The sequence below is a fragment of the Necator americanus genome, chromosome III, assembly GCF_031761385.1.
Source record: "Necator americanus strain Aroian chromosome III, whole genome shotgun sequence".
NCBI classification, from domain to species: Eukaryota; Metazoa; Nematoda; class Chromadorea; order Rhabditida; family Ancylostomatidae; genus Necator; species Necator americanus.
The window spans coordinates 37,858,349-37,879,500 of record NC_087373.1 but is presented as its reverse complement, the minus strand read 5'-3'; the positions used below and the strand labels follow the sequence as shown (position 1 = coordinate 37,879,500).

The window sequence follows — 21,152 nt, the reverse complement described above, 5'->3', positions numbered from 1 at the left end:
TAAACTGAACAAATTAGTCAGTCTTGGGAGGTATTGTCTATATTCCAGGAATTCCATGAAGCCTTCGAATACGTAGCGTGTCAATCAAAACCATGGAAAGGACGAATAAAGGACGGAGACTTCGGGAATGATTAGTATAGTTCATCCCAGAAAACAAAGAAAAAAGAGGAACTAGGGTTTTCAAGAATGAAAGGGCTGGGAACGTTACAAATCACTAAAAACGTTATGAATTTTTCAGAAAAACTCTTGTCAGCTCGGGAAATTTTCCATGGAACAGAAATGAAAGCTTCAGAAGTTGAATGTAGTACTGCCTTTGTCGGATTTGATCTACTTTCATCGTACAGATCAGAAATGAGTGTAACCATCCTGGCATGGAGGATTGAATTTCATAAATGTCTTAACGATGTAATTTTTGTCTCCTTCAGAATTAGATCAGTGGAAAAATCGAAAAACAAAAAGAAAATGTGTATCCGTTTTTTTGCTGCTATCGATCGAAGCAATTTCCAGAGTCTTAAATTTTTCTTAATTGATTGAGGGAACGTAGAAATAGAGTGATCTTGAAGCTCACTGTTCTACTTTTGAGAAATGTTACTTTTTGTGAAGTACAAAATAAAAAAAAATAGAAAGAAGTTTTAAAAAATGCAAAGAAAATTAAAGTACAAATGTCGAGATGTATTCGTTTTTTCCCTTTGTTTCTTTTTTGTCCTGCTAATTTACTTATAAAAAAAAGTAAAAATAAGAAAATAAATAATAAAAATATAAGTAAAGGAAAAAGTAGAAAAAAAGGAAACAAAGGGAAAAAAAACGAATACATCTTGACATTTGTACCCATTAGCAACCGACAGCACCGGTCTGCACACACCGTGGAATGCGAGGATTTTTTTCCTGTGTCAGACGACCGAACAGTTGTTCTCAGCCAAAATTTGCCGCTTCCGTCAAAAGAAGCAGATAGCACGTACATTCCAGGGCAGTTCCATTTCCAGAGCAGCGCGAGCTTCTTTTTGCGAACACATCGCATTCTGAACCTCCTCAGCCAAGTCCGTAGTAACAAGGCGATCTATAACTTGTTCGCCGACACCACGTCAGAGATGATTGCGGGGTTCAGCGGCGGAGTTGGTTGGTAGCAGGATCCATTTCTTAGGAGCAAATGGCTAAAAAGCGGCTACATTTCGACATTCTCGCCTGTACAATACTTCTAGTGTTCGGATTCTTCTGTGGACAACTGCTGGGACGTTGGAGCGGTTATGAACAAATGAGGCCTGTCAAACAGTATCAGATAGAACGTAGGTCACTTGTCGTAACGATGTCGTTGCAACTTGTTGATAGTCGAATTTAAGCAACAGCCAAGATTGTTAACAAAATTTATTACGGCTAACGTTTCGGCGTTGTCGCCTTCGTCAGAGCCTGGAAAGTAAGAACATTTGCAATATATCCTCTCAAATGCCTCATCCAGAACAAGTCATCATCCCCTAGGATATTACACCCGGAAACAAAAACCAAAAAAGCCCAAATCGTTGTGCCTACCTTAGTAGCCGCGTTGCCGTGATGTTAGCGGATATCCGCGTGGTGCTATCGCTCCGCTGATACTAATTAGGATGCGACCCGCATATGACCCCGTAGATCAAACCCGCAAAGGTCTTGATACAGAGCCAGCTCGTTGGTCACTGCTAAGCACTCTTCCTTTCTATTCATTTTTGGACCTTTTGCACTTATCCAAAACGCTTCTAAAGTTCTACGAGCTATAATTTCGGGTTCGTACGATAGAATTGTGACAGCTATGCAGAAAGGAACGTTTTCATGACATTGTCTGCGGTGAACTCCGAGGGGAGTTGCTGCATTATGCACTATCAACAAGTTGCAACCTCTATGCCAAGATTCAAGGAAAGTCGAACTTTCTCACTTCTAGAAGATGTCATTACACATTTCAGGAAGTCGCTAGTTTTTCTTCTAGTATCAGGTTTTCGTTTCCGAAAAGAAAGTGATAGAGGAACATTTTTTAAGTTCAGTTCCTCCGAGAAGTGTTTATCGGAAAACAATCGGACGGCGGAGTGAGCAAACCACGAGTCACTTCCCAAAAGAATCAAGTGCGGCGGGAGTAGCACACTCGGTTAAAGGCATCATCCCAAGAATTTGAGGTGGTACAGATTTCAGGTGGAGTATTCGTATACGGGATAGTAGATTATGGAGAGAAGAGTGATTCTGTTCATTTCGTCCTAATTGGCGTAAAAAACAGACCGGAAAATACGGCTTCGAGCGTTCCGGAGCGCTATTTTCTACAACGAGTTCGATTTGAGCGCGCCAGCCGCATCTTCCAGACCGTTTTTTTACGACAATTAGGAAGAAATGGGCAGAATCGCCCTCCTACCCTCTCCATAATCTCTATCCCGTTTAAGAATACTCCATCTGAAGTCCGTACCACCTCAGATTCGTGGGATGATTCCACTAATAGGATCGAGTACTGCCGCAAACGTTGACCGATCGTATTCATTTTCCCCCAACAAGCACCACATTCGCTAGCCACGCCCACAAATTGGGCGTATCCGTCCCAACTCAAATTTATCTCCGTACGTGCGTCCCGCGTACCACCACACCCAAGTACATGTCACTTGATGGAAACAGGACAGGAAGGGTAGACGCATTTCTTTCATTTCTGCAGCTGAATAAAAGACGCCAGCAGATAATGTGCAAAGACCTGACAGCACCTGGCAAAATGCAAATGGCGTAACCACAGTCAGATAAGAATGGCCGAAAACGTGTTTCGGATGTTTCTCCCTGAATCATGGAAGTGCAGTCGAATCAGCACCATTGTATTACCCTACCTGGATAGGACGACGCATCCTCCATGAACTTCGTCAATTTGTGAGAGCATCAAGAGGCTAACGATATTTTATTCGTTTTTTGAGGAGGATTGAGGTCAATTCAAGTAACACCTTGAATTGTAGGTGTTACTTGAGTTAGCTGACCCTCCATTTGCACTTCTTGAGACACGGTTCTTGAGGACACAAAATAAACCTCCTCAGAACTTCGCTTCGAACCTCCTCAAAACTGGTTTTACGACCTCATTCAAACTTTGTCAATTACAAAAACGCAAGCAGTTCATAAAAATCTCTGCCAATGCGAACAATTTTCAACAGCTGCTGAAAATTTTGCATTTTTTTACTTTTCTTCCTTACTTATTGGATTTGTCAGGAATAAAATATTCGTGAGAACGTATCAGTAGCAACAGGACGGATTAGCTCTGGAGTTGTGCGCAATATTCTACCATTTCTACCATTTATCAATGAGAACTTGAATTTAGCACTATAAAGCCAGATTAAACATACAGACCTTCATTATCCGTTCCATTGTGCCACCGGCGGATTTGCAGTTGACGTCCACGGGATGGGACCTTCGTTGTACCTTGCCTTTGGAGTATAAGCAAACCATTAGTATGTTGCAATCATACGCTAGCAATTCTCGGCGAGCGGTTGAAAACGCTGCTGTCGCTTACGCAATATTGCACCATAAGTCAGGAGCCTGGAGAGGTGGCGAGAGTACTACAATCACTTGTGTAACGAAGAGTTCTGTCATTCTTCCATCCCAACTGTTCCCAGCGTCGAGGGTCCTGTTCTACCAATTACTGCCGTCGAAGTCAGTGCTGCCCTCGCAAAAATGAAGTCGAACAAGGCAACCGGTCCTGATGATATACCTGCTGATGTCTGGAAGCTGCTAATTTAAAATAAAAAAAAAAAATACCAACCTTACTTTTTTTTTATTGGGGAAGAAAGAATTTATTGAAAAGAATGCATATAAAACTTTTTTATTTTTTTTTTGTATTTTTTTTTTTTTTTTTTGGGGGTTGTTTTTGGGGTTTTTTTTTTGTTTTTTTTTTTTTTTTTCTTTTTTGTTTTAGGTTTTGGGGGTTTGTTGTGTTTTTTTTTTTTTTTTTTTTTTTTTTTTTATCCAAATAAATAGAGAGGGGGGAGGGGGGGTGTTTTTTTTTTTTTTTTTTTTTTTTTTTTTTTTTTTTTCCCTTTTGCCCTTTTGTTTTTTTTTTTGTTTTTGGTGTGTTAGGGGGGAAGAGGGGGGGGGGGGGGGGGGGGGGGTTGTTTATTTTTTTTTTTGGGTTTTTTTTTTGTTTTGTTGGGAGAAGGAGGCAATTTTTTTTATATTTGTGGGTTTTTTTGGGGTTTTTTCTCTTCTTCTTTTTTTTTTTTTTTTTTTGAAAAGAAAAAGAAGAAAAAAAAGGAGGGGACCCCGGGGGGTTTTTTTTTTTTTTTTTGTTTTTTTGTGGTGGGGTTGGGGTTTGGGGTTTACAAAAAAAAAAATTTTTAGTTGGGGGGGGTTGGGGAAGAGGGATTGGGGTTTAACCCTAAAAAAAAAAAAAAATTAGAAGGGGGGGGGGGGGAAGGGGGGGGGGGGGGGTTTTTTTTTTTTGGTTTGTATAAAAAAAAAAAAAATGGTTGGTTTTTTTTTTTAAATTTTTTTTAAATAAAGTAAATAGGGGAAGATGGTTGAGGGGGGGGGGGATTGAAAAAAAAGTAGGGGGTGGTGTTGGGTTTTTTTTTTTTTTGGGGGGGGGGGGGGAGGAGGGGAAGAGAGGGGGGGGGGGGGGTGGGGGGGGTGGGGGGGGTGGGGGGGGGGGGGGGGGGGGGGTTAGAAAAAAAAAAAAAGAAAAAATTTTAATTTTTTTTTTTTTTTTTTTTTTTTTTAATGAAGAAGAAGGGGAAGGGGGGGGGGGGGGGGTTTTTTGTTTTGTTTTGGGGGGGGGGGGGTGTTTTTTTTTCAAAACCCTATCTAGAGTTTGGGGGTGGGGGGGGGGGGGGGGGGGGGGGGAAAAATTTTTTTTTTTTGGGGGGGGGGGGGGGGTGTTTTTGAGGGGGGTTTTTTTGGGGGGGGGGGATGGGGGGAAAAAAAAAAAGGAAAAGAAAAAAGAAAAAGGGGGGCCCCAAAAAAAAGGGGGAAAAAAGGGAAAGAAAAAAAAAAAAAAAAAAAAAGGAAGGGGGGGGGGGTTTGTTTTTTTTGGTTTTTTAAGGGGGGAGGTTTTTTAAATTTCCTTTATTTATTTTCAACCCTTTTTAAAATAAAAAGGGGGGGGGGGGTTTTTTTTTAAAATTTTTTTTTTTTTTTTTTTTTTAAATTTTTTTTTTTTTTTCCCCCAAAAAAATTTTTTTTAAAACGAGTGTCTTGTGAAACACAGTAATAACCTATGGATTTTGACATTCGCAATCCCACCATTATGAATGACTTTGTGACATACTGAGAAAATGCTAGTTTTTTTTTAGATTTTTTTAATGGTTATTCTTCCCCTTCCAGAATGTTTTGATGTTTAGAACCCACAGTTGGTCGTCATTTCTTGGAAGTTAAAGTGTTCTGCTGGATCACTACACATCCAGCATCCCACAAGACAAAAGCATATGCAGTAGCGGTAAGTGCAACCCTGCAAAACTATTTGAATCCGAAAATATGACACCTCATCACTGTATGGTCGCCGACTTGTTGGGTACGGGATCGCTCCAGAAATTCTGCCCCGTACATTAAAGTGTATTTCGCCGTAAACTATGCAGAATTCAGAACACATGGGGTCAGCTGTGTAATCGGATTGTGTTTGTTTCTAATGGAACCGATGAGAAATTGCCAATAATTCTGGTGAACATCAGTGAAAGTAGAGGTCAACTATGGTCGAAAACACGCAAGGCTTTCAAGTGGATTTACAAGAACGTTTTGGTAAGCAGGTTTTCAGTTTGAAGCTACATTTCAGGCATTAAAAAAATATGAGAAACTAGTCTTTAACTACAAATATCTAGTTAATTTCGCGTTGACATCTGTGTTCACCCCGTTGACCGCCACCCGCGTCCGAATTGCGGCGGAGACGCGGTTGTAGTGGTGCGTAGTGGACGCGTGTCGCTGTTCAGCGGCGGCCTGTAAAGGTGTCGGCGGGGTTGTTACGTACTTCCGCGTAAACTACTTCACTGTAGGCTATCAGGGCTGACAGCAAATGCGGTGAGAGAAGCGCGAGAAAACATATCATTGAGTCAAAACGACCCTGTGGCGATGGTCCCACCTTGGTCCCAATCGTTACCTCTATCGCGTCGCTTCGTGCGCATCCGCTTACACAACTAGCGCCGAGCTTCAGATCGTTTTGACCTGACTTTAATCTATTCGAGACATGTACGACTGTTTAATTCTTGAATTCAGAATGATTACGACTGGTTTCTGAAAGCAGACGATGACACCTACGTGCACATGGATAATCTTCGAGCACTACTACTGGTGTGTCCCATAACGAAATCTTTTTCCCGTAAGTATAGGTCCCAATCGATAACTTCTCTTCACAAAACTCAGGATTATTCACCGAACGATCCTCTGGTAATTGGACATCTGTTTCAACCGAATATTGGACATGGTGTTTACCATAGTGGTGGAGCCGGTTATGTTCTCAGCAGAGATGCCGTGAAGAGGTCAGCCTACTAGCAATTATTCCAGAAATTTGTTGTATAGAAGGAAAAGGGGTTCACAGTTTTTTTTTTTCAAAGGAATAAAATTGTTGTTTCATTCATTATTTCTTAATGTTCTTAAAATAGATCCATCCCATCGATGGTTTTTCAGACTAGTGGGCCGAGGATTTGCAAAATTCCCTATTTGTAACAAGAAAAACGCTCATGAAGATGTATTCCTTGGAACATGCTTGAATAAACTTAACGTGACATTTGTTGATGGTGCCGATAAAAATGGAGCATACAGGTAAGAAGAAGGGAGAGAAAATTCCATTGCTACTTACTCTCTCATTACTACATTTCAGTTATTATTGCAGGGGCAAAAGGTAGTTCGGGGGCACCAAACGATGCTCTGGTCGACTTGTAGTTTGGCGCGCAAAAAATGGTCCAAGAAAATGAGTGTTTTTAAAGGCAGCACGCCAGGAAGCTGACGTGGTGAGGGATCCGCGGGAAAAGCAAAACATGGGGTTGTAGATGGCGGGACCCGGGTGGTTCCGTTCATCTGTCCCTAATCGTCGTAAAGAACGGCGTGGTAGACGCTTTATTTCCTACGAGGTGCGTTAGGACGCTCCCCTAATGTACACGTTTCGGTCCCTTGAGTAGCCTATTCATTGGTTTAAGTTGAATAGACCTCTAAAATGACATCAGTGATATTCGTACTTGGATGCGGAGCGTGCCCAAGGTTGTCGCTTTGCAACCGTATCGTTTGATATTGTAGGAGAAAATTACATTCTCCACGATCCTCTGGTAATTGGACATCTGTTTCAACCGAATATTGGACATGGTGTTTACCATAGTGGTGGAGCCGGTTATGTTCTCAGCAGAGATGCCGTGAAGAGGTCAGATTACTTGGAATTATTCCAGAAATTCAATTGTTGTATAGAAGGAAAAGGGGTTCACATTTTTTTTTTGTTTCCTTGTAAAAGGAATAAAATTGTTGTTTTCATTCATTATTTCTTAATTTCTTAAAATAGATCCATTCCCATCGATGGTTTTTGAGACTAGTGGGCCGAGGATTTGCAAAATTCCCTATTTGTAACAAGAAAAACGCTCATGAAGATGTATTCCTTGGAACATGCTTGATATAAACTTAACGTGACATTTGTTGATGGTGCCGATAAAAATGGAGCATACAGGTAAGAAGAAGGGAAGAAAAAATTCCATTGCTACTTACGCTCTCTCATTACGTACATTTCAGTTATTATTTCAGAGGCGGTGTAAAGGTATGGAAAGGCACCAAACGATGACTCTGGTCGACTTGCTCCAGTTTGGCGCGCAAAAAATGGTCCAAGAAAATGACTGTTTTTAAATGCAGCACGCCAGGAAGCTGACGTGGTGAGGGATCCGCGGGAAAAGCAAAACATGGGGTTGTAGATGGCGGGACCCGGGTGGTTCCGTTCATCTGTCCCTAATCGTCGTAAAGAACGGCGTGGTAGACGCTTTATTTCCTACAGAGGTGGGTAGTGAGGAGCTTCCCTTAAATTGTACAAGTTTCGGTCTCCTGGGTGTAAGCCTATTCATTAGTTTAAAGGCATCTCTCCACGAATCTGAGGTGGTGTAGATCTTTCAGGTCCGGAGTAGTTCGTACACGGAATTAGTGGATTATGAAGGGGGGGTGAATTCCGTCGCATTTTTTCCTAATCGCCGTAAAAAACAGCCCGGAAGATGCGGTGCGCGCACAAGTGGAGAGCGTCCAATCCTTGGGAAAAGAGTTATGCTCGTTCTATGCCAAACCGTATCTTCTGGACCCTTTTTTACGGCAATTAGGAAGAAATGGACGGAATCACCCCTTCTCCACAATCTACTATCCCTTACAAGAATACTCCACCTAAAATTCGTACTGCAACGATGAGTGGTGCTATCGAAGGTCTCAGTCGATCGCTTCGAGCGCAGCTGCTTACGCAACTGCACCGAGCTTCAAGGTCGTTTTGAATTTTGAATGAATGTGCAATTCACAGAGATTGCCCTTTTTCAGATTCCACGCCGTAGCTCTCTATGATTTCCTGGATAATCATGTGCCGAAATGGCTGAGGAATAAATCGAAGACGAAACTTAAGATGAGTAAGCCATCTAACTTCAATTTCTCAACTACCCTTATGAAATTCTTTCCAGGATTCTTTTTCTTGTTGCTCTCCTCATTTTATTTCAATGCACTATGCAAAAGAAAACTATCAGTATCTAATCGACTTCCTTGCACATCGTCTGAAACCATATGGAGTATAGGACTAGTAATTTGTTCATAATTATTTGTTGACAATAGTCTTCGACAACAATCTCAAAATAATATATTATATTTTTGTGCAATAAATATTGGAACAACAAATCTTCCAAGTCTTTCTTCCAAACAAACTCTGAGAAAGATCGATCCCAGTAAGGAAATTAGTTTACTAATTTCTGATTTAGCGGCTGGTATAAAGCTTGCAATATTTCATGCTACCAGCATGTTAGTCAGTCGGAAAGTTCGTGGTGCAATATTGCGCAAGGAAATTACGTACTAACAGCGCGATTCCCACTCACGCACAAGTGATCGCGAGCGCGTGGTCGGGTCAAAACAATTTGGAACCAGGTGTAGTTGCGTAAATAGTTCAGATCGAAACTCCTATTCGTTTCTGCAGTCCATTTGCAAAAGAAGGTCCCAATTCGATCGCACTCCAACGCGTCATTTCGATCGCAGCTGCTTACGGAATTTTATCGGGCTTCAGTTTGATAAAATTGCCTAAGCAACTGACTTCAGGTCGTTTTGATCCGACCATATCGCGGCTTATAACTCAGCTGATGGTTGTTCATTTTCAAGTTAAATATAAATGACCGTACCATCGAGAAGACATCTACTGTAGATCTGTCGGAAGCGGAGCGGGACGTTCAACGTCGACATCAAGATCCTAATCAGATTGTACTTTTAGCCTTATGACTCCTGCTGACGACTGCCGTCTTCATAATAGAGGAATTTGACGGTTATATACACACAACCTGGTAAATCCGATTAAAACTTTCTACACCTCTGAATCGGTGGCATTGGCATCGACCACTGAAACTTCATTCGAGTCAAAAATTGAGGGTATATTGCGTATTTGCACAGTCTGCTGTGCTTTTTCTACGAATTGAGAACTACTTCACCTTCGGCATTTCTCTGCCGATAACACTTCACTGTATATCACTGATCTGACTTTGTGTGTGTTTGTTCAAGAAACCGGATCTTTTTGGGATTCTTTTTTTTCTGTGAATTTTGGAGGTTGTGAACTACTGAGTTACCACAGCACTAATGGTATGCTACGATTCCCAACCACTGAAAATAGGATAGAAGCTATTCTTTCTCTCACATACATGTTTTTCGTAGTTTGATATCGAAACGACTGCTCAATCACTTCTTTAGTTTTCCGATGAAATTTTCTCCTCACATACGCTCCCTCCAACCAAACATATAACATAGAATTACCAAGGCAGCTAGAATTAAAAGAATTTCTCGTGAATGGGGCGGAAAGTAGTCCTTATTTCCACTCGGTTTGACTTCTGGAATTTCGTGGAAAGAAAATTGCAAAGTTTTTCCCCGACAGTTCATAGTAGAAGAAGATCTACAATCACATTTCAGATGTTCCAGATTTGTTCTAGAGGTCCGATCTTTACCGTGTGTGTAGTAATAGCTTGCAGACCGACATCCGACTATTGATTTCCGTCAGAAATGATTTTCCGATCAGTGAAGAGAAAAACTTATTCGTTCTGTTGGCTTTTATTTAGTTTCCAGAGACCTCATCTTCATCCTTTTGCGTCGGTATAAAGGATAAAAGATAAAGTTTCTGGCGTTAATCAATCCGCTTGGGATGCGCCACACGTTCACTTCAATTCAGAATCGTTTGAGGTTTACGAACGTGTAACTGGCCTATACAATGACCTACGGTGGTTAGCCGATGTGTGAAGTCAGTGCTTTTATCCTCCCAGACAGGTCTGGTACCAATTTGTCGACCCCGGAGGGATGAAAGGCTTGGTGAGCACAAGGGCGGATTCGAACATCCGATCGATCGCGCCGGAAGCGGAACCTCTAGCCGCTACACTACACCCGCCCCTTGCGTCGATGTATAAGAAGAAAAGTGTACCCCAAAGCTCTGCATTCTTTCTCACAATCGTATTTTTGAATCAGTTTCCGAATTTCTCAGCTAGGCGTCAACATCGATGAGTAAGACGTTCGTTACAGCCGTCATCGAAACATTTCGAACAATCATTGTAATGACACTTATTGACAGTAAAACATTGATCGAATGTTACAAGTTTCTTCGTAGGTATAAATATTATTTGCCTCCAAGATGATATAGCACAACTCTGGGGACATTTTTCCGTGTTTTTTTTTAGTACTCCAGAACAGCTCCATCCCAAAATCTTACCACTTATAGTCGGGTCAAAACGACATGAATCAATCATAGTTGAGGTGCATTTACGTACGCGTTCGAAACGGCGCAGTGGAGACAACAGTTGGAACCGAGGTGGGGCCATCGCAAACTGCAGTGATGGGTGGTGTCGGCAAGTAATCCTAGTACGATCCTAATCACAACGCTCTACCGCACCATTTCGAGAGAACGCGCGTACGCAATTACACAATGCTTCGTGTCGCTCTTACCTTACTGTACGTCTTCCTTGACATTTTAAAAAATTAGGATTCACGTACCGAATCCAGGAGCATGTACTACACTGCTCAACTTCTACCGTTGCGAATGATCAGTTTGAGTTGTTGGACTTAATCTGTCTGCTATTATTTCCGCTTTCTATACCCAAGAAAACCGAGTAACCAGGAAACAGTATCATCGACAGTTTTGTCTTTTCTGGGTTCTAAATTCCGGAATGTAACAATGCATGACAACCGAATTTTGATCTTGTCTATGGACTATTTCGAATACTCCATTTTGAATATAATCTGTAGTTGTTTTTGAATTTATTTGAAGTACAGTAGAATCAAAACGACATGAAGCACGGTGCAGTTACGTAAGCGGTTGCGCGCGAAGCGATGCGATGGAGCGCAGCGGTTTGGATTGAGTGAGGACCTTTGATACCACCGTTCATTGCTGGGGCATGGTCCCACCTCGATTTCAACCGCTATCTCCACGCGCCGCTTCGAGCACAGATTACGGAGAGGGGGTGATTCCGTCCATTTCTTCCTAATTGGCGTAAAAAAACGGCCCGGAAGATGCGCGCTTGCACAAGGCTGGCGCGCTCCAATCGAACTCCTTGTGGAAAATAGCGCGCCGGAACGCTCGAAGCAGTATCTTCCGGGCCGTTTTTTACGGCAATTAAGAAGAAATGGACGGAATCACCCTCCTCTCCATAACCTACGATCCCGTATACGAATACTCCACCTAGAATCCGTACCTCAGATTCGCGGGGTGATGCTTTTAATATGTGAGGTTAAAATGAAGAGAAAAATGTAAAATCACTCCGGGCACAGTACGGTACGGTACTTAGGGAAAGTAACGAATTCGTTAGCTGAACGAGGAGAGGAATCTTGATACATTCCTCTTTATACGGCTGTAGCATCTGTATACGCACACCATCTGTCCGTTGACTCGCTGTGTTCGGGTGCGCCCGTCGAGATAACGCCAGTGTGACACCCATCGAAGCGATTTCCCGCCTTTTTTTTTTGCTAATTCCTTTCAATTGATGGATGTCGACGACGACGCTGCCAATGGGGCAACGTCAACATTTTCCTCGATGACCTTGCTATGTTGTTTACTCAACCATATGTTAAACGAGGTGTGTGTTTGATTGACAGGATTAGTTGCGCATTTTTTTTCTTGGCAGATGTTCGAATATCGAAATGTTCCAATGAACCTCGGCATAGTAAGATGTGTTATTGATTTTTAATGAGCTGTACACGAAGTTGTCGTAAGTTAGGAATAAAATCAATTGACAACCTTGTGCACAGCTCATAAAAAATCAATACGATGTTAGAATAGTTCAATTTCTTTCACTTTTCTTTCCTTTTTCCTCTACCTCTTACTTCCTCCTCCGCTCCACGCGGCTTTTCTACTCATTATCTCTTTTTTTCATTTATTTTATTGTACTTTTATTTTATTTAAACATGTCTGGGTCTAAAGATCATCATTGCGAATTGGAATGGTTCCAATCATAACTGCTAGCTGAATGCGCATAGTGTATCACAAAATTTGAAGCTATGATTTTTCTTATTTATATTATTGTTTATTATTACTATATTATTATTGCTATTATTATATTATTTATACTGATTTCAGGCTTTTCCTTTTTTTCCTTTTTTCCTTCTCTTTCTCTTTAGAAGGAAGTTTGCATTGTTTTCAGTGAACATAAAAAAATGTGCTGCTGGATTGGAGCACCTTTTTTGTATTCTTTTCTATTTCAAGAATATAAGCCAAACTGTTTTCATTTTAATTGTATTTAAGGAAACAGTAACAGCATAATTGACGGTACCATCAAATGGCTAAAATTCGTGATACAATTTCAGCACTGTTTCGTTTCGATTTATTTACTGAAGAAACGAAAAATTAGGGTAAACAAACAAGTGTGTTAGATATATAAATGTTATGTGCGAAAAGGTGCCCACTCTCACTAACCTTTCAGTATTTAAGAAGGTTGTTATTGAATTCCGTAAGCAAGGAATTAATTCGAGGTTTCTTGGTTTGTATTGAGTAACGTATATACGTACTATTTTTTTTATTGTAATATCTGTTTCTGTTATTTGCTTCTTGTAGGTTACGTTAATACACAAATAGATAGCCATGTATAAGTATATGTGAGATAAACATTGCCATGGGACCTCGGCTTCGTATATATTCGATCCTCTCTGAGTAAAAATTAAAAAAAAATAAAAAAATAAAAAATTCTAGTCTTTTCGTACAGTGTGTATGCATAAATCCATTGTTCTCTCTTAATTGGAGGATTATTCTGCTTGGGCACGTTGGTCTCTTTCAATATTCGTTATTCGTTTTGCTTTTTTGTTCATAGTTATTTAGTTGATTATTGATTGAACGATGTAGTCGCTTTTAATTGATTTTAATTATATTGATTAGTGCTGATAGAGCAATCCCGTTCTGTCCAGTCTCCCTAACTGTTTACTTCGTTTACGTTCACATTGCTTACGAATATTTCTCTAACGATTTTCTTTTAAATTCACAATTCAACAATCTACTTACGCCGCGTTCTTCACTGAACGTGTCGTTGAACCTATAAGTAATCAATAAATACAGGTAGAATTTATCTTGAAGATAATTTGGCATTAATTTGTTTGCAATTTGCATTTGATTAACGTCTTTTAGTAGATGTTTTTGTTCTTAATAAACATTGCCAATCTATCGAAATGTTCGATTTGAACCTCGGCATAGTAAGATGTTGCATTGATTTCTAATGAGCTGTACATCACAATGAACGGTACATACATACAATTTGTTAATTAATTTTATTGGTTTTCATTTATTCATTTTCATCGTTTCAGTAAATCGTCCAAATCGTGTGGTTGTATTGATATAGGTAATTCGAACCATGCATTCGCTACGTTATTAGTTATGAAAAGATTTGTTCGCTTGGATTGTGATTCACTTATTTCATGGTCTGAAGATGATTTGCCGAAAAGTTAGCTAATAAAATTAATTAACAACCTCGTGTACAGTTCATTAGAAATGAACGGGAAATAAATAAATATTGTTATTCAATGATTCCGTTTCTTTTCTTCTTCCGTCCTCCCTCTTTGATTTGTCAGGTGGTCGCTGCTGTTTACTTTCTCTCAGACATTTATTCCCACCAGCCGTATTCGGAGCTTCACATCCACACAGTACAAAACGAACGTCCATCTATTCTATTTCTCAAAGGAATCACGGGACGGGAACGGGTGCTTGAGAATCGCCTAACGCGATTTGATGGAAAGGTCAAGTGCACGATTTTTCGGCTTAAAACCATCAAATTTGCTTCCTACTACTCTTAGATAATGGTAATAGTTTCTAAAATATCATAGCTAATTTCTGAATAACTAAGTTACAATTTTTTTACTCTATAGAGCATGGACGCCTCTCGTCTGCAATTTTGCGTGTTCATAAACATCAAAATGCGCGAAAACACGCTGCGTTTTACACGCTCTGCATGAAATCGCTGAAATGTTCTGTTCTGGGTCTTTTTCATTCGTTCTTTATCTTTACTGTTGTACTATTTGTGTTCCGAGACGTTCTAATCGATAACATGTCCTCTTATCATCTGTTATCCTGTTTTTGTTTCAGTGTAGCTGTCGTCCTTGATGGCATAAAACACGAAAGAATAGAAAAGTCTAGAAGTTTTGTACAAAATTTGCATAATGTGGCTACTAGAAGTGCAATTCAGCACAACCACTTTAGACTTTAGGAAATTCGAATATGATTTTGCGTAGCATTGTTACATATACTTCCCTCTAGATGTATCCCTTAACTCCGTTTTTCTAGTTTTTTTTTTTTGATCGTCATTCCTGGATTTTCTCACTGTGTTCAACACTAGGCCTATCGTTTTCCACTGAGCACCTTTTCGTACTTTTTTATCTGCTGTAACAGAGAAAAACTTTTCTTTTTTGTTGTACACATGCATGTATGCACACCAAAAAAACTCTTCTTGACGATATTTGGCAGAATTTCAGATTACATTCGATCTTTTTTCTTGAACTATAGGATGTCTGTTATATTTTAACGTACGTATTCTACCCTTAGCTTATGTTTAAGCTGTTGCAGTTTCATAGAAGCATATATTCTGACCACGTCTACTGCAGTGGATGAAAAACTAAGCGTGGAGTGGATCACTGCCGACTATTACATTCAACACAATTTTTCTTGACTAATTTTTTTCTTTGTACAGAACCGCTGAGAGTTGTTTGTGCTATTCATTATTTTCTACTTTCAAGCATTTTTTCATTTCTCTTTTCGATGCTATTCTTTAAAATCTGTTTCTGTACGACTTTTTTTTCAACAGTGTTAATTAAGCTATTCATCAGAGCCTAAATACTGCAGGGAGATGCCGTCCCGTAAGGGAAAGAAGAGCCAGAGAACGGGTGAACGTATCGATGTGAAGAAAAGCGGGTAAGAATTTTGTCATCATGTTTTATTTCCTTCCTTAAAGGCATCACTCCACGAATCTGAGGTGGTACGGATTTCAGGTGGAGTATTCGTATACGGGATGGGAGACTATGGAGAAGGGGGTGATTCCGTCCATTTCTTCCTAATTGCCGTAAAAAACGGCCCGGAAGATACGGCTTTAGGCGTTTTGGCGCACTATTTCCTACAGGGAGTTCCACTGGAGCGCGCCAGCCTTGTGCGGCGCCGCATATTATGGGCCGTTTTTTACGGCAATTAGGAAGAAATGGATGGAATCACTCCCCTCTCCCTAGTCTCCCATCCCGTATACGAATACTCCACCTGAAATCTGCACCATCTCAGATTCAAGGGGTGATGCCTTTAATTTTTCCCGTATTTTATAATTCTTTTTTGTATATTCGACCCGATGTTTTGGTTAGAGTTCTTACCTTTCTCGTTTTGGAGTGTGACTTTAGACCCGAGCAATGGGACTCTATAAAGTACGTGCACCCTGAGAAGCTCAAGGAGCCCTGTGCACGTATTGAAAGCGATGGTGAATGGTTCCCGATTGATCGAGTACTGGATTCGATTTATATCGTGGGAACGGACAAAATGTGGCAGCATTTGGTGAGCATCTCTCTTTTGGTGTCTACTTCAAATTGATTCTGCGGAAAAGAAACAGTGTAAGTTGTCCTCCAAGTGAGCATACGTAAAGGACATGTTTGTAGGTCCAGTGGAAGCCTTATTGGTCGAAACAAGTGACTCCATCTGCACTGAGAGATTTCCATTGTCGTGCTACAGTTCTAGGATGTGTAGTTAAGGCAAGCTCTTCCAACCGTTTCATTCGTTTAGAAGGTATTCGTGGTAGAATGGTAATAAGAGAACGACGCTTTAGTGTACTGGAAACGGCGAGGGGGAAGAATGCCGAAATTATTGAAAAACTGAAAAACATTTAATCTACATGAGTAGTTGATTTTCCGAACCTGTTTCATACTTCTTCTCTCCAACAGCACACTTTTTTATTCCACAGGAGGATGTGCTGAGGTCAAGGGTTCGTCAGCGAGTTGAGTGGACTCGAAGGGAGTTTATGTGCTCCAACTTCATGCTGCGAATAACTGATCCTGACGGTACAAGCACTGTCGAAGTGAGTTTTTGTTTTAATTGTTTCTCATATTTTCTCTAGTCTTTTGTGCATGCTTTATTTTTAACTAATCAACTTTATCGCGTTTTTCAAATTTATGTTGCGACGATGCTTGTATGTGGTGAGGAAAGTATAACTAGTCTTTTTTTCGGTGTTCATTTTTAACTTTTTTGAAGCTTTTCACTTCTACTTTCTCTTTTGTCTTTTTACTTCTTGCTGTTCCTTCTGATGACATTTGCTAAAGATCTGCTCCTTAAATTTGTACTTTGTAAATACTTGTTGTTGTTAGAATAAGGACTAAGCACGGTTGTTATCCATTTTATAATCGAATTGTAGAACTGAGTCACGAATTGATGAAATTATGAACAATTTACGTAAAACTTTCGGAAAAGGAGACGTTGAGTAACGAACGAACTCAGAAAAAATCTTGTCGTTGGTTAGACGAAGTGCTTAAAACCGATGTTCTGACTTTTTTTAGCCATCGTATTTTTATTTTTTGATAGAAATTCACCTTTTTCACACTTGGAGTTTTCTCGATGATCTCCATCACCAAGAAGAGACGACTTGTTAAAATCATTTTGTTTCAGGTGATGCCGTACCCTGATGTGAAGCGACGGTTTCCTGATGCTCTCTTTGAGTTCCTAGAAAAGAAGATGACAAACCCTCGTGTACGGGATGAAGACAGACCTCGCAGTGATGGGTTACTTTCTATATATGATGATGTGAGTTTTTCAGCCTTACTTTTGTATGATGACTAGGGAACAGAGGTTGTTCATTATGTTCAGATTAATATTCCTGCATGCGTCAATAGAGATCCGGAAGCTTCCAGAAGAGTTGAGGTACAACCAGAGCAGGAACCCAAAAAGGGTGACAGTGATAGTTCTACTGACATTTCTTCACTGTGCAAATCTGAATTAGAAATGAAAAAGAAGAAGAGGAAGTATTACACAGGCCATAGAAATATCAGGAAAAAGAGCAGAGTTCTGCGAGAAATCGAACCTCCCGAAGCGGTACCATCACTCGATCTTCCAGCAGCAAATCTTTCATACGAAGATAATCGTACTTCTCGAAATGTGTGCACCGTCGCATCTAAGAAGTTCGAGATGAATGGAATCAAAGAGCAGTACGAAATGCATAAGAAGGTTTCTAAACTTTGCAGTCCTCCCGGCGTTCCTTCATCTTCGGCGAAGGAATTCTTGAACAATCTTTACTTTACTCAGAAATCTCCATCGAAGGCTGGAAAGTCCCCTGACGCCCCCATTCCAAGTGCACGACCTCATACTCCATCGAATCGGCAGAGGAAGTCTGGAAAATCAATTTCACAGCATTCTGGCAGGAGAAGTCTATCAGCTGAGATTGACAACAATGTGACTATAATCACACTTGAAGGTAAGTCGACTTTTCCTTCTATTCCATTTCTTTTGTCAAATTTATTCGGAGTACTTTATTAAGATGATGCTGAAAGTCGGTCTGCTAAGAATTCACCAACGGCGAATGCCTGCGGGAAAAGTCCACTGGAATTCTACTCGAGCAGTAGGCGAAATGTGAAGGGACCCGAAACAACCCCAACAGGTCAGGAAAATCAGTTTTGTTCATTGCGCGTTTTGCTCTTCTTAGTTTTTTTGTTCTTTACAAGAACGAAAAAACCCCTCATACATCTTTTCTGCTCGAAATGGGCACGAAATGCGCGGCATTCATTCAAAAATGTTCATTTTTCCTTTTATTGCGTTAGTATTTTAGGTGAAACCCTTAGAACTCCAACTGTTTCAACACGTAGAACATCCCCACGTCTATCAGTGAATGTTAATTCTACGAAAACTATTCCGGATTTAAAGCAGCGTGGGTGAGTCAATTTCGCAGTTATGCAGAAGCATGTGTCAATTATATGTGATCTTTATTTCCATAATAATTCACATTCAGATGCAAAAGAAGTGCACCGTTGCGGTCGCGCAATTCACTGGACAATTATTTTTGCCGTGAAGACTTTAAGCATCGTCGACTTTCGGGTGATGAAAATGGACCAAAATTGTACCTGAAGTAGGACTTGGTTAGTTTGTGTTACAAATGTTTGTTATAATTGTTTCTCATTTTTATTTAACATGGGTTCTATGAACTCCATTTATTTTCTTTGTTAAATCTTGGCGTATTGTAATATTTGGATTTTTTTTGTTCTTTTTACGAGGTTTGACAGTGAGATCTTATGTCTAATGCTTATCTTTTCTGCCATATCCTTATCTTCGAAGGTTCAGCCCTGTTTAGTCGGTAGTACGGATGTTTTCTTAGCGAGCGAGGTTTTGTTTTGCGTTTAGGCGATATCGAATGCTGGTGGAGAGAAAAGAAGAGTCTGATAGAATGACTACGAGAACAAAAACACATCGACTTCTTCCGTCGCATTTGAAAACAACGATAAAGTCGGAACGTTAGGACTTCACTCCACGAATCTGAAATGGTACGGATTTCAGGTGGAGTATTCTTATAAGGGATAGTAGGAGAGGAGGGTGATTCCGTCTATTTCTTTCTAATTGGCTTAAAGGCATCACCCCACGAATCTGAGGTGGTGCAGATTTCAGGTGGAGTATTCGCATACGGGATGGGAGACTACGGACAAGGAGGTGATTCCGTCCATTTCTTGCTAATTACCGTAAAAAACGGCCCGGAAGATGCGGCGCCGCACAAGACTGGCGCGCTCCAATCGAACCTCTTGTACAAAATGGTGCGCCAAAACGAATGAAGCCGTATCTTCCGGGCCGTTTTTTACGGCAATTAGGAAGAAATGGACGGAATCACCCACCTCTCCGTAGTCTCCCATCCTGTATACAAATACTCCACCTGAAATCTGCACCACCTCAGATCCGTGGGGTGATGCCTTTAAAAAACGGCTCGGAAGATACGGTTTCAGGTGTTCTTGCGCACTATTTTCTACAGGGAGTTCGACTGGAGCGCGCCAGCCTTAAGCGGGGCCGCATCTTCCGGGCCGTTTTTTACTGCAATTAGGAAGAAATGGATGGAATCACACCCCTCTCCATAATCTACTATCCCGTATACGAATACTCCACCTGAAGTCCGTACCACCTCAGATTCGTGGGGTGATGCCTTCAATTACCTAATTAAAATGGGTTAACACTTCATACCCGTTCAGTAGTGAAAGCACTGAATGAAGTGTTTATGAAGTCGTTTGTTGTGGGAGGATCATATGATCAGTTCTATCTGTAAGGGAAGTGTATTACAGAAATCTCGTTGTGCGTCGGCATACACGATGTGATTAAGGAATCTAATTCAAGTATAAATAAGAATAGTCAACCTGAAATCTACACCACCTCAGATTCGTGGGGTGATGCCTTTAAGGAAGCCTCACTGTAATCGATCCTATGCAAAAGAAATATAATATTATACAAAGACTGACATTTCCTCTTATTTTTCAATTTTAGAAATTTCAAAGATGGTTCGATTTTGGTAGAAAGTTGTTTTGTCGGGTATTAGGGCTCATTCGGAGAGTAGTGCAAAGCATGCACGAAAATGGACTATCGCTTTTATTATGGGGCATGTGGTCTGCTGTTCGGTTGTGACCGCACGATCGACGGTTCGAAACCGCTAAGTAAGCCTTTCATTCCTCCAGGGTCGGTAAATTAGTACCATACTTGTTTGGGATAGTGAAACCACTGATTTGAGGCATCGATTCTGAATTGACTCCGAACGAGTAATAGCAGCGATGTAAAGTGTACAATGATCATTGGAATCTTTGTGTATTGATTTTGGTGTAAAATACGATTTTTTTTTTACAATCGATTTCAGGATTTAATTCGTGAAGCCGACCATGCTACGAACAGCTTTCTCGGATTTTTTTTTCAAACTTTTTCACATAATTGGAAATTAATATCTATTTTATGAATTAAGATTGCCCTCTGGTTTAAGAGTTCACTACTGTATTGGATGCACAATGGTCTTTCTCAGTTTTTCTCAAACTTTGGTTTTTTCATCAAAAACTTCCAGGAAGAACTTTTAATCAAGGTCATTTCCATCCTCACATCTTTTGTTATTATTACAAAGTTCGATAACTTTTGAAAGTAGGTTTTCTTGCTTCTCTTTCATCTTCCAATGACATATTTCTCTGAAGCTACCTTTTCTTTCTTTGTGGCAATATGGTTTTCAATTGTGTAGTTCTTCATCCATCTTTATTTTAATTACATATTTTCTTGTAGCGATTCAAAGAATTCTCTTGAAATATTTGTCTTATTGTGCCATCAGCTTTATATTCCTCAAATGGTTGACTATGATTGATCGGTTCGTCGAAAAACATATCGTTGTCCCTACCTTTTGCCTTTCAGTGTGAGTTTTGACTTACTTTTCACTCGTTTATGCTCTTTTTTTTTTGCTTTGGGTAAGAGATTTTGTGCTTTGTACTTTTGCAGTCTATTTCGTAATTCTTCTTTGCTACCTGGTAAGTAGACTTGAGTTGTGCAGATATAATCCGTTGTTCACTGCCCATGTACCATC

General features: G+C 40.3%; 2 protein-coding genes across 5 annotated transcripts; both read left to right on the top strand.

The window, feature by feature from the left end:
• Positions 1-1,147: 1,147 nt before the first annotated feature.
• RB195_012231 (uncharacterized protein) lies at positions 1,148-10,389 on the top strand (the record flags this gene model as incomplete). 3 transcript variants are annotated; one of them, XM_064193996.1, is made up of 8 exons in its annotated part: positions 1,148-1,283; positions 5,313-5,407; positions 5,554-5,706; positions 6,178-6,252; positions 6,325-6,440; positions 6,589-6,723; positions 8,452-8,537; positions 10,322-10,389. In XM_064193996.1, 8 exons carry the CDS (start codon positions 1,148-1,150, stop codon positions 10,387-10,389), a joined length of 864 nt encoding a protein of 287 aa, XP_064051578.1. The 3 variants fall into 3 exon arrangements, with proteins under 3 accessions (XP_064051578.1, XP_064051579.1, XP_064051580.1); XM_064193995.1 differs by lacking the exon at positions 10,322-10,389 and adding an exon at positions 8,589-8,719; XM_064193997.1 differs by lacking the exons at positions 6,589-6,723; positions 8,452-8,537; positions 10,322-10,389 and adding an exon at positions 7,477-7,564.
• A 254-nt stretch (positions 10,390-10,643) lies between these two features.
• Positions 10,644-21,104, top strand: RB195_012230 (uncharacterized protein; the record flags this gene model as incomplete). Of its 2 annotated transcripts, XM_064193994.1 has the most annotated exons (15): positions 15,459-15,523; positions 15,994-16,144; positions 16,246-16,338; positions 16,548-16,661; positions 17,246-17,380; positions 17,444-17,800; positions 17,879-18,047; positions 18,111-18,230; positions 18,399-18,501; positions 18,579-18,634; positions 18,697-18,705; positions 20,451-20,460; positions 20,667-20,722; positions 20,858-20,984; positions 21,068-21,104. In XM_064193994.1, the coding sequence occupies 15 exons, from the start codon at positions 15,459-15,461 to the stop codon at positions 21,102-21,104; spliced, it is 1,602 nt and encodes a 533-aa protein (XP_064051576.1). The 2 variants fall into 2 exon arrangements, with proteins under 2 accessions (XP_064051577.1, XP_064051576.1); XM_064193993.1 differs by lacking the exons at positions 20,451-20,460; positions 20,667-20,722; positions 20,858-20,984; positions 21,068-21,104 and adding an exon at positions 10,644-10,750 and having other exon boundaries at positions 15,428-15,523; positions 18,579-18,699.
• Positions 21,105-21,152: the final 48 nt, after the last annotated feature.